Consider the following 12,932-nt stretch of genomic DNA (forward strand, 5'->3'; position numbering starts at 1 on the left):
TGCTGCTCATCCTGTGTTATGTTCTAAAATGTCAATTAGTCGGTTGATCTAAAAACAGTTTAACAACTGAAACCATGTTTAAAGGCATCGTACATCCGCAAATTAAAATTAGATTTTTCAATCTTTTTCTCTAGTTCATGTCGTTCCAAGCCTGTATGACTTTCTCTGTTCCATGGAACAAAACATTTTATTTTTTTGAAGGATAACATGGTTACTATTTTATATATAATGAAAGTGAATTGGACTGCAGGCAGTCAACCTCCAAAATGAAAAAAGCACAATAAAAATATAAAATATTTTGTCAATATGACTCATATGGACATATGACTCATACTTTAATTATTCTGCATGGCATTAGAGCTTTATTGTGCAAATCACAAATGACCAAATGTATTCTTCAATTGCAGGACTGCGAGTTTGACCCATTAAAATACAACAGCATTATTGAATGTGAGAAGCCCAACAATGACCTCAATAGGTTTCGAGGATACATGTAAGTACAATGCAGTAATACCTAATAAAATGATTTATGGAAGAAAATCGTATTGGCGAATTCACCCAAAATTCTCAATGGCAAGGACATTTCTTCACCCTCAGGTGTTCAGGTAATCAGGACACTTTAGAGGTCAAATGAAATAATACAATGTTTAATGCTTGTTTGCTAAATAACTAAGTATTATTTCTATGTTGATCAGTCAATCATCTTGGCTCAGTCATCATCCTTTACAACAGTCAAATCACTTTTGCATTGCCCTCGAGTTCTTTGCAATAATGATTGTCAGATTGTCAAGTTTGTGTTGGACAATGATGAGCTGAAAAAATACCTGAAGTGTTTTGGCTTTCAATTGATACTACATAAACTTGACTTAAACCACAAGGCATGGAACACAGTAACCTGCCATGAATTTTAATGGGAACCATTAAATCTGTAAATATACCAGAGTTTCTTGGAAACTTGATGATAATAGCAAAGAGTCACAATTACATGGTCTTTGTTATTGTGAATGAAATTTGTCCCTGACAATGTATCTACGGCTAATAATGTAATTTACCATATGGAAATACACTCATTTATTATATGCAATGATTTTCCTTTTTGTAAACCAGTTCTAACAAAACAGATCGGTCTCTATTTTGTTTTGCTGGTGGTGATTAAAAATCCATCAGCAGCTGAGATTCAAATAAGCGGATGAATGGATATTTTTTGACCCATGTATATCTACTTTAATATAGTTCTAATGGAGAGGCGGAGTACATTTCTCTTACCCTAGCATAATTCTTATGACTTTTCAACCCTGTTATGCTGCCTAATTAATGCACACTTCACGCACACAGACCGCGTTCTCTGATGAAGGACCATAGGAATGGACGGAAAAGTCTTTTCTTCATTACCAGGGCTGTAAGGAGACCATAAATAATGCTGGCATGCTTAAACTGAAATATGCTAAATTAATTTCTGTGTCTGTATTCGTCTCTGTTGAAAGTAGAAGTAGGAATCAGCTGAGGATCTGGTGATAGGATAGGATATCATATTGATATCTGTGTCACAATACAATAATACTATGATTCTTTATGTTTAATGCTTTGTGATTCTAAACTGTGATATATTGTGATCTTTTGCTCACTTGTTTTTTATTCATCTTCATTGGGCTTTGGTGCTTTGCGCAACAAGTGCTGAACTAACTTTTCTAAAAAACAGATTAACCAGGCTTCTCAAAAGTGAAAATAAAACAAATGCAGAATATATTTCTATCTAAACACACCAGCTTAAAACTAGAGGTGGGCAAAAATTTTATATTTCATGATACTGTATTGATATTCTAACACCAGTAATCAATATTTTTTGTGACATTTTTCAAATGAAAATGTAGCAAAATATAGATTTTGTTTTAAACTGTATTTTGTAATATTAATGTGAATTGCTTTTTACTAAAATATTGGCTTTTATAGTGATAATATTTTGTGAATGTGAAAATGTAGCTAAAAATATCGATTTTATTTTACTGATATTTCTTTAATGTTAATGTGAAAAATTAACTAAATATATTTATTTTATAATTGTAATATTTTGTGAATATGTGAAAAATATAAATAAAATATTGACTTAATTTAATATTGATAATATTTTTGAATGAGAATTTTTTAGCTACAAATATTTTTTCTACTGATATTTCATGAATATTAATGTGAAAATGTAACTAAAAATATAGTTTTTTATTTTTATTTTATATTGATAAGATTTTGTGTGAGAAATTGAGCAAAAAAAATGGATTATGTATTTTGTGAATATTAATGTGAAAATGATTAAAATATTTATTTTATTTTATATTAATATTTTTTAAATATTAATCTGAAAATGTAACCTTGGTTGGTGTTAAAATATAATTTAATACAGTATCGTGAAATCACATATTTTTATTTTTTTTTTTTTTTTTTTTTTTGCCCAACTTTAGTTTTAAAGCAAAGCGCACACTACACGACTAGCTGTCAGCATCCTACGACTCGCAGTCTTGTTTTCTGTCATGCTTGTGTGCTCACTACACTACTGATCGCAGACTGGGTCTATCAACTACACGACTATTCGTTCCCGAGTGAGGCCCTGTGTACAACTGGTAATAAAGGAATAGTTCACCCAAAAATGAGAATTCTCTCATTATTCACTTACCCTGATGCCATCCCAGATGTGTATGTCTGGCTTTCTTCATTTTTAGAAGAAGATAGAGCTCTGTCAGGTCCTTATAATGCAGGAAAACGGGTGCCAGCACTTTGATGGTCCAAAAGTCACATTTAGGCAGCATAAAAGTAATCCACATGACTCCAGTCATTCAATGAATGTCTTCTGAAGTGAATCGATAGGTTTATGTAAGAAACAAGTCTGTAATTAAAAAGTTTTTAACTTTAACTCGCCGCTTCCGTCCAGAGCTCTGATGCTGTTTGAAATGGTCGAACTCTCGTGTGACATTCATTCTTCTGTTGTAAATAAGCGCCGCTTGCGAATGCTCGTGTGAACTCGCCTACGTGCTCACGTCATGCGACAGCTAGGTGATGCGTCAACTGCTGGCAGGAAGCGCTTTTTAAAAGTGAATAACGTTTTAATTATAGATTTATTTTTTTACACAAACATATTGATTTGCTTCAGAAGACATTCATTGATCGACTGGAGTTGCATGGATTACTTTTATGCTGCCTAAATGTGACTTTTGGACCGTCAAAGTGCTGGCACACATTTACTTGCATTATAAGGACCTGACAGAACTCTATCTTCTAAAAATCTTTATTTGTGTTCTTCTGAAGAAAGACAGTCATACACATCTGGGATGGCATCAGAGTAAGTGAATAATGAGAGAATTTTCAATTTTGGGTGAACTGTTCCCTTAAGATACGTTTTTGATCCAATCACAAGTGTGCAAGCGAGACACATCATTGTTACACCATTGTTACACCTCGTCGTCTGTTTTACTATGCAGCGCTCTGCTGCTGTGGCACTACGAGCCCAATCCCTGAATGTGTTTAAAGTGAACAAATCTGAAAACAGCTTGGACCCCGTTACAGGTATTTTTACCGCTGTCCCATTTCAAACGGATCGCCCAAAACACATCTTTTACGATAATGAAATTCATTCACTAACTCGTGCAGTTTATTAGTGATAAGATGTCAGCAAACATGAAAGAACAGCTCGCGCCAGTTTTTGTACTTATTTGCAAATGAATATAATAAAGACAGCATGTAGGGAGATTTAAGTGATTGTTTTTTGTCTCCTGCTACCCAATACCTTGATCTCCATTTGTGCTCTCTCTGTATTTCATAGTCTGTGGCTCATTGTCACTCTCTCGCTTGTCGGGACAAGACATCTAGATATCTAGCTGGTTTGAAATCTGTCCCGGCATGTCGAAGGAGTGCGCACAATACACAGTCGTTCGCCGTGAGATCTGAGACTTGTCACAGATCAGTCGCTGACTGATCAAAGGAGAGGAGCTTGAGTCATGTAGTGTACACTAGACTTAAGCTGTTTTTTTTTTTTTAACATGTAAGTATTATTTTCTAAGCATTTATTTTATTTTCACTTTTGAAAACTCTAATCTGATTTGTAGACTTAAAAAGTGTGGATAAAGATTATTCTCAGTTTATCTTGCAGTCTTAAAGTCTTAAATGGTGGCTAAAGCATACAGCCTAGGCCAAAGGCTTGGGATTAGCATGTATACATAATATATCCGAGCAAACTGCTGCAGCAGTAGAATGATCAGAGCTTTAGCTCATCCAAGGCTGTTTAGATTGAAGTGTATCTCACTTGAATCCAACCTGAAGTGAACACACCATAATATAGAATTCAAGTGATCTGTCTATTTTACAGTGGCTTAGAATGTGACTTAACCTATTAGAATTTCGTCAGATCTATCCATTTTATAATAACCATTTTGAGTTTTGTTTTTAACTCCGTTAAACAGCTGTTTTTGCACTGATGCCAGGCATAACATTAATAATGAAATGAGTCTTATCTTTGGTTTGCTTCCTTCAAGATACAAATAAATGAGACAATAACCAAATAAGATGAAGTATGTACACTACCGGTCAAAGGTTTTGAAACACTCATTCTTTATTATAATTTTTATTTTCTTCACATTTTAGAATAATAGTAAAGTCATCAAAACTATGGAATATCATAAATGGAACTATGGAAATTATGTTGTGACTAAACAAAATCCAAAATAAATCAAAACTGTGTTATATTTTAGCATCTTCAAAGTACTCACCCTTTGCCTAGAATTTGCAGACATGTATTCTTGACATTTTCTCAACCAACTTCTTGAGGTGTCACCCTGGGATGCTTTTTAAACAGTATTGAAGGAGTTCCCATCTATGTTGGGCACTTATTGCCTGCTTTTCTTTATTTGGTCCAAGTCATCAATTTCAAAAACGTTTTTTTTTATTAATAAATTTTAGTTTTATAATGAAATAAATGAATATGGTGGCATAATTATATTTTTGTCTACAAAACAAATTTCAAACATTTAAGCATGAGAAACATTTCAGTCAAATGTTTCAAAACGTTTGACCGGTTGTGTGTGTGTGTGTATATGTATGTATATGTGTGTGTGTGCGTGTGTATATGCGTGTATATATATATATATATATATATATATATATATATATATATATATATATATATATATATATATATATATATATAATACACACACACACACATACACATACATACATACATACATACATACATACAGGTCTGGAAAAAATTAAGAGACCACTGCAAAATTATCAGTTTCTCTGGATTTACTATTTATAGGTATGTGTTTGAGTAAAATGAACATTTTTGTTTTATTCTATAAAGTACTGACAACATTCCTCCCAAATTCCAAATAGCATTTATTTGCAGAAAATGACAACTAGTCAAAATAACAAAAAATATGCAGTGTCTGGCATCAACAATCATCCATGAAATTATCTAATCAGCTAACTGTGTGGCAAGCAGTGCAGTGCATAAAATCATGCAGATATGAGTCAAGAGTTTTAGTTAATGTTCACATTAACCATCGGAATGGGGGAAAAATGTGATCTCAGTGATTTGGTCTGTGGCATGATTGTTGGTGCCAGACGGGCTGGTTTGAGTATTACAAAAACAAAAAGTGCCTTGTTGATGAGAGAGGTCAACAGAGAATGGCCAGACTACGGTAATTCAGATAACCACTCTGTACAATTGTTGTGAGAAGAAAAGAACCTCAGAATACTATTCTGAGATGCGGGTTGGCGCTGTTTTGGCAGCACGAGGGGGACCTACACAATATTAGGCAGGTGGTTTTAATGTTGAGGCTGATCGATGTGTATATATATATAAAACTTTACCAGGTGCCATATCAGATAATTGACAGAGGAAACAGCGAAAAGCTGGGATTAAAGCTTGCTTTAAAAGCTTATTGAGCTTCCACTGCAGGTGCTTAACATTCATAGCTCATTTGATGCAAGTTCAATTTGCATTTGCCACCATTTTTATCAAGAAGCTTAGCCCCGGGGCCTCTTGAACTTTCCTGGTGTTCGAGTCACGCAATGCCTCCGGGTCTCAGGTATGGTTGGATTAAAGATTTTATTCCTTGCCCCTCCCTCACACTCATTTATCATCTTTGCTCTTCAGTTTTTTGTTTTTTTTTTTACGATGAGGCTTTGGGGTTTTACAAAAGGTGCTGCTGTGACTGAATGAGGGATCTAATTGGCCTCGGTGCTTTACCTGTACAGAGCAGTTTTTGCGAGGTAATGGCTTTATTATTGATTTTGTGCTGAGAAAGAGGGATCCTGAGGGGAAACCCTGTGGCCTGTCAACAATGATGGATCAATGTAGTCAACAACAAGGGACGTAGTTATGTAGGTCTCCCTAGGCCATATTCACAGCATATGGTCTTATATGCCAGCATTGTTAACTTCAAAATCTGATGTAGTTCTTGCAAATGAGGACATGAATGGAGTCATTCTGATTGAAACTGGATTATGTATAGTTCTTATAGACATGCGGTATTACAAGTGTGATAAATGAGGCTGTATGTTGTCTATGACAGAATCCATCACAGTGGTAGGAGAGATGGGCTTTACAAAGACAATCTGCTGCTCAGGGGCTGCACCATACGCAACACAGAGGAAGCTGTTGGAATCGTCGTCTATGCAGGTACGCTGCCATTGTTCCACTCTTGGCTTCTGTGTGACTTCAGGCCTTCCTCAGTTGTGATTTCAAAGTGAGGCAGAGCTGCAGCTTGAAGCTATGTTGATCATCTGTTTTATTTTTTTTATTTATTTCTTTGATGAATCTCATAAAACAAGTCTAATTTTATTTCCAGCATTTTATTGAAAAAGCATATTATTCCAATGCTTTGGTGGTGCAACTCCTTATTTCATAAAATGTTTACTTATTCTCAGGTCATGAGACGAAAGCTATGTTAAACAACAATGGCCCTCGCTACAAACGCAGCAAGTTGGAGCGGCAAATGAACATAGATGTGTTCTGGTGTGTCATCATACTCCTGGTCATGTGCCTCTTTTCTGCAATTGGTACGTAACACATCAGGACAGCTTTTTCTAGAATGTGATTCAATGAAAGTTAGAAGTTCTTGCCTGAGTGGAGTGTTTGTCATTGACCTCGTTTACATGGACACCAGAAAGCCGTTTAAAGACTCTAAATCGGCGAATGCGTTTACATGCACCATTTTATCAGCTTTCTCTTTACTCCCGTATACATGCGGCTCAATTGGTAAGCAGCTTTGTCCACAGCAATGTAATTTCTCCATAATGCCTCTGTAAATAACAAACATGAGATCCGGGAAAGGTTTTCGTTATTTTTGTCTGGAATATCTGTTGCTTCGCTTTATTTACAGATATTCCAGAGTTGTTGCTTTGTTTGTTTACTCAACTTTAAAGGTGAATTGTGCTGCAATAGTGGGGTTTCCCTCTAATGTCAAACACTGGGATTCCCCCAAGATACTTGAGCACATATATGTGGACATGAGGGACAGTTGTAGATATTTTAAATTGGTGTACATACATTTTGGTAGAGTTAATAGTGTGTTTGTGTTTTACATTTTTCCCACTGTACTCCCAGAAAGGATTTCTGCTGTGTTTAATTGTTGATCCAATGACGTTTGTTATTTGGTCTGTTCCATATACATTCACACTCTTCATACACCCATCAGATCGCCGCTTATGCGTTTACATGGGCACAAAGGCCTTGAGAAACCTAGGTATGTGAAACTGCTTTATTATAATCCCTTCAGCTTCATGAGGAAAAAGGCATTTGGGTGATGTTTCAGAACGCCGCTTTCTGCAAAAACCCTGGTATAAACCGTTTCCTTGTGGTTGATCAATGTATCTGGTTTGAGAAAGGATTCTGGAGGAAGCTGTGGTTTTTAGACTCCTTGAACATTTTCAGTGTCTCTTAAAATGACAGTAACCATGATTCCATTATAACATGCTTTATACACAGTTTGTGTCTGAATCATCCTCTAGGGCACGGCCTCTGGATGTTTCAGTATGGCGATAAGCGGCCAGTCTTTGATGTCCTGAGTCCAGAAGGAACAGACATGTCTCCAGTGGTTTTGGCCATTTATCTCTTCCTGACCATGATAATAGTATTCCAGGTGAATAGCAAGTATGGGGTGATGGAAATGTTACATTGTGTTTCTGTATTTAGATTAACATTTATACTCATTTACAAGAATTCTTGATCTTACAGTTTTAAAGGAATAGTTCACCCAAAATTGAAAGTCCTGTCATCATTTAATCCTCTTGTTGTTTGAAACCCCTATTAAATTCTTTCTTCTGTTGAACACAAAAAGAGATGATTTGTAGAATGTTTAAGCTGCTCTTTTCCATACAATAAAAATAGATGGTGTTTCACACTGTCAAGCTCTATAAATGACAAAAAGTAATTTATATTAGGGATGTCCCGATACAATTTTTTTGAGAATGAGTATGAGTACTGTTACTTTTTTGTGTACTCGCCGATACTGAGTCTGATACATGTTTTTTTTTTTCTAAACTCCATATTAAACAGTTTATTTCAGTTTTATCATCCAGTTTATTTCAAATGTATCATCAAAATGGTGTTTAAATAAATGAATTCATTAACTTGAATCAAATGAAAATATAATTCATTTTCAACGTAATTGGATTTTTCTTATTTTTTTTTAAAAAATTTTTATATTTTTTTTTATTTTTTTATCATTGTATTATTTGTATTAAATGAATTGCTTATATACAGAACCTCACAGCACAATCCAAAATACAACATTGGAGTTATATTTTGTCAAATAAAGTGCTGCATAACAGCATCACAGATGTTAGATACTAATAATTATAACACAATTACTACTGATTTATTATTAGTAGTAGTAGTGGTATTACAGTGAATATTACATAACTTTACAGTGGTGATATATTTCTGTCATACTTTTTTCCTATAAATATACCTCTAATTTTGACAGATCTTTTATTTTGAAGTGTTTCTGTGTTTTTTGGACAAGGAGCTCTGAGTTATGAGCAGATTCCCACTCTGGAAAAGCCGCTCACTATGTGACTCAAAGTAATTATTAAACCGCAAAAGACTGCTATTTAATTAAATAAGTGTGTACTCTGTATGTGCCTTGCGCTACAATGTGAATTTGCACTGTGTTTACTGTTATCTGCTACAAACAGAGCATGCGATGCTCATGACGGTGTTTTCCTGTATGAGCCAGGAGGTGCTTTAAAAGGTATGAGCAGATAGCGTCAGCACAACACTGTCTCCACACATTCACAAGCGCTCACATTTGAATTACATGCAAACTATATACAGTATTTATCTCATTAAATCATAGCTTTTGTGGTTAAAAAATCTCACTAGGACATAACGTGATTTTAATTTGTGAGTTGAATGTTTACGTGATGACAATCGTTCTTCAGATGGTACCGGTTTTTGCAATCGGAGCATATTTACGAGTGCAAGTACCAGTACATGAGCAGCCATACCAGTGTCAGCATCAGGACATCCCTAATTTATACCACCAGAAATACCACTAGAAATGTAGTCCATACCATTTTTCTACTATATTCCAAGTCTTCTTAAGTCAAGTAATTATTATTTGTACAGCGCTTTTCACAAAACACATAGTTTCAAAGCAGTTTTACAGAAAGTCATGCATTAACAGAAAATAAAACTGTAATATTCAGTTGAAGTCAGAAGTTTACATACACCTTAGCCAAATACATTTAAACTCAGTTTTTCACAATTCCTGACATTTAACCCTAGAAAGCATTCTCTGTCTTAGGTCAGTTAGGATCAATACTTTATTTTAAGAATGTGAAATGTCAGAATAATAGTGGAGAGAATGATTTATTTCAGCTACTATTTCTTTAATCACATTCCCAGTGGGTCAGAAGTTGTGGGTACATACACTTTGTAAGTATTTGGTCGAATTGCCTTTAAAAGGTTTAACTTGGGTCAGACGTATTGGGTAGCCTTCCACAAGCTTCTTACAATAAGTTGCAATCATTTTGGCCCATTCCTCCAGACGGAACTGGTGTAACTGAATCAGGTTTGTAGGCCTCCTTGCTCGCACACACTTTTTCAGTTCTGCCCACAAATTTTCTATCGGATTGAGGTCAGGGCTTTGTGATGGCCACTCCAATACCTTGACTTTGTTGTCCTTAAGCCATTTTGCCACAACTTTTGAAGTATGCTTGGGGACATTGTCCATTTGGAAGACCCATTTGCGACCGAGCTTTAACTTCATGGTTGATGTCTTGATGTTGTTTCAATATATCCACATAATTTTCCTTCCTCATGATGCCATCTATTTTGTGAAGTGCACCAGTCCCTCCTGCAGTAAAGCACCCCCACAACATGATGCTGACACCCCCATGCTTCACGGTTGGAATGGTGTTCTTCGGCTTGAAAGCCTCACCCTTTTTCCTCCAAACATAACGATGGTCATTATGCCCAAACGGTTAAATTCTTGTTTCGTCAGACCAGAGGATATTTCTCCAAAAAGTAAGATCTTTGTCCCTATGTGCAAACTGTAATCTGGCTTTATGGCAGTTTTGGAGCAGTGGCTTCTTCCTTGCTGAGGTTATGTCGATATAGGACTCGTTTTACTGTGGATATAGAAACTTGTCTACCTTTTTCCTCAAACATCTAAACAAGGTCATTTGCTGCTGTTCTGAGATTGATTTGCACTTTTCGCACCAAACTATGTTCATCTTTAGGAGACAGAATGCGTCTCTTTCCTGAGCGTTATGATGGCTGCGTGGTCCCATAGTGTTTATACTTGTGTACCATTGTTTGAACAGATGAACGTGGTACCTTCAGGCATTTGAAAATAGCTCCCAAGGATGAACTAGACTTTTGGAGGTCCACAATTGTTTTTCTGAGGTCTTGGCTGATTTCTTTTGATTTTCCCATGATGTCATGCAAAGAGGCACTGAGTTTGAAAGTATGCCTTAAAATACATCCACAGGTACACCTCCAATTCAGTACACCTCCTATCAGAAGCTAATTGTCTAAAGGCTTGACATCATTTTCTGGAATTTTTCAAGCTTCTTAAAGGCACAGTTAACTTGGTGTATGTAGACTTCTGACCCACTGGAATTGTAATATAGTCAATTGAAAGTGAAACAATCTGTCTGTAAACAATTGTTGGAAAAATTACTCATGTCATGCACAAAGTAGATGTCCTACACGACTTGCCAAAACTATAGTTTTCTAATATTAAATCTGTGGAGTGGTTAAAAAATTAGTTTTAAAGACTTCAACCTAAGTGCATGTAAACTGCTGACTTCAACTGTATATAAAGTCATCATTGTGTAGTTTGATTAAATATGATTGCAAATTGTGTATAAAATTAAATAATGAAATAACAATTTGTATTTAGAACCCCAGTGAGCAAGCCGAAGACGACTGTGGCAAGGAACACAGAACTCAATAAGATGTTGGTTAATGGAGAAAAATAACCTTAGGAGAAACCAGGCTCACTGTGGGGGCCAGTTCCCCTCTGGCTAAACAGCATGAATACAGTGCCATTAGTTATGTATGTGCAGTGCAAGACATAGTTTAAAATGAGTAAACTAAGGAAGTGTTAAGGGTCAGTGTTTAAACAAAGATTTTGTATGAACTGTAAGATTAATGACTAATGTCTTTGAAGTCCATCCAGGATTAACTGCAGAAGTTCACATAGATGCATTGTCCTTTGTTAGTTGGCTGATGAAGGCTTTTTTTTTTTTTTTTTTTTTTGGCAATTAATTGATAGTCTTGGTATTTCATTTTAAGAGTGTAGTGCATCATTAGACCAAGGTGATGCAGACAGAGATCAGTGAGGTGAATCACAGATTAACCGGCAGATCATTTCGGTGAGGTTCGGTGAGGCCCATCCTAAATCCAAGGTTCAGGCAGTGGCATATGAAGTATCCTTCATCTTATATTTGCAGTTGGCATCAGTTCGTCCTCTGAAGTCCATCGTAATAGACTGAATCTCGAGGTTGAGACAGGAAAACAAATAGAATAATATTAGCGTAGATGCCATTAAATGTTTTGCAGATTTATAGATCATAATAAATGTTTCTGGTTCGGAAGACCTAACTAAAGCAGCCTAATTGTGAGTTGATGGATAAATTAGGTGTATGCCTGGCTAAATAGATGAGTCTGTAGTCTAGACTTTAACTGAGTGAGTGTGTCTGTGTCCCGAACAGTGTTAGGGAGACTATTCCATAGCCAAACAGGTAAAGGATCTACCTCCTTTTGTGGATTTTGATATTCTCAGAACTATTAACAGGCCAGAATTTTGCGACCGTAATGAACATGATGGAATATAGCGTGGTAGAAGGTCACTTAAGTACTGCAGAGGTAGACCATTCAAAGCTTTGTACATAGTTAACAAAATGTAAAAATGAATATGAAATTTAACAGGTAGCCAATGTAACAACGATAAAATGGGGCTAATATGATCATATTCCTTGTTTCTAGTCAGGACTCTGGCTACTGCATTATGAACTAATTTAAGTTTATTTATTGAACTTGCAGGACATCCTCCCAGTAATGCATTACAATAATCTAGTCTTGAGGTCATGAACGCATTAATTAGTTTTTTGGCATCAGCAACAGAGAGCATGTGTCGTAACTTAGCAATATTTCTGGTGGAAGAATGCTGTTCTACAAACATTGGAAATTTGAATTTCAAAGGACAGATTGGTATCAAATATAACACCTAAGTTCTTTGCTGTAGAAGATGATGTAACAGTACATCCATCAAGAGTCAAATCATATTTTAGCAGATTATTTTAGAGGTTTTTGGTCCAATAATTATTACCGCTGTTTTGTGGGAATTGAGTAGAAGGACATTTCTGGCCATCCAATCTTTGATTTAATTGGTACACTCTGCTAATTTGGAGAATTGTGAAATGTTGTC

At 35.6% G+C, this 12,932-nt stretch overlaps 1 protein-coding gene across 1 annotated transcript in view; it reads left to right on the top strand.

Annotated features, from left to right (window-relative positions):
- Positions 1-12,932, top strand: part of LOC127449417 (phospholipid-transporting ATPase VA-like) — a 93,743-nt gene that overhangs the window by 31,065 nt on the left and 49,746 nt on the right. The window contains exons 3-6 of the mRNA XM_051712823.1: positions 408-493; positions 6,564-6,670; positions 6,919-7,050; positions 8,002-8,132. Of these exons, the coding sequence (XP_051568783.1) occupies positions 408-493; positions 6,564-6,670; positions 6,919-7,050; positions 8,002-8,132 (456 nt within the window). The remainder of the gene's footprint in view (positions 1-407; positions 494-6,563; positions 6,671-6,918; positions 7,051-8,001; positions 8,133-12,932) is intronic.

This window comes from Myxocyprinus asiaticus, chromosome 12, assembly GCF_019703515.2.
Source record: "Myxocyprinus asiaticus isolate MX2 ecotype Aquarium Trade chromosome 12, UBuf_Myxa_2, whole genome shotgun sequence".
NCBI classification, from domain to species: domain Eukaryota; kingdom Metazoa; phylum Chordata; class Actinopteri; order Cypriniformes; family Catostomidae; genus Myxocyprinus; species Myxocyprinus asiaticus.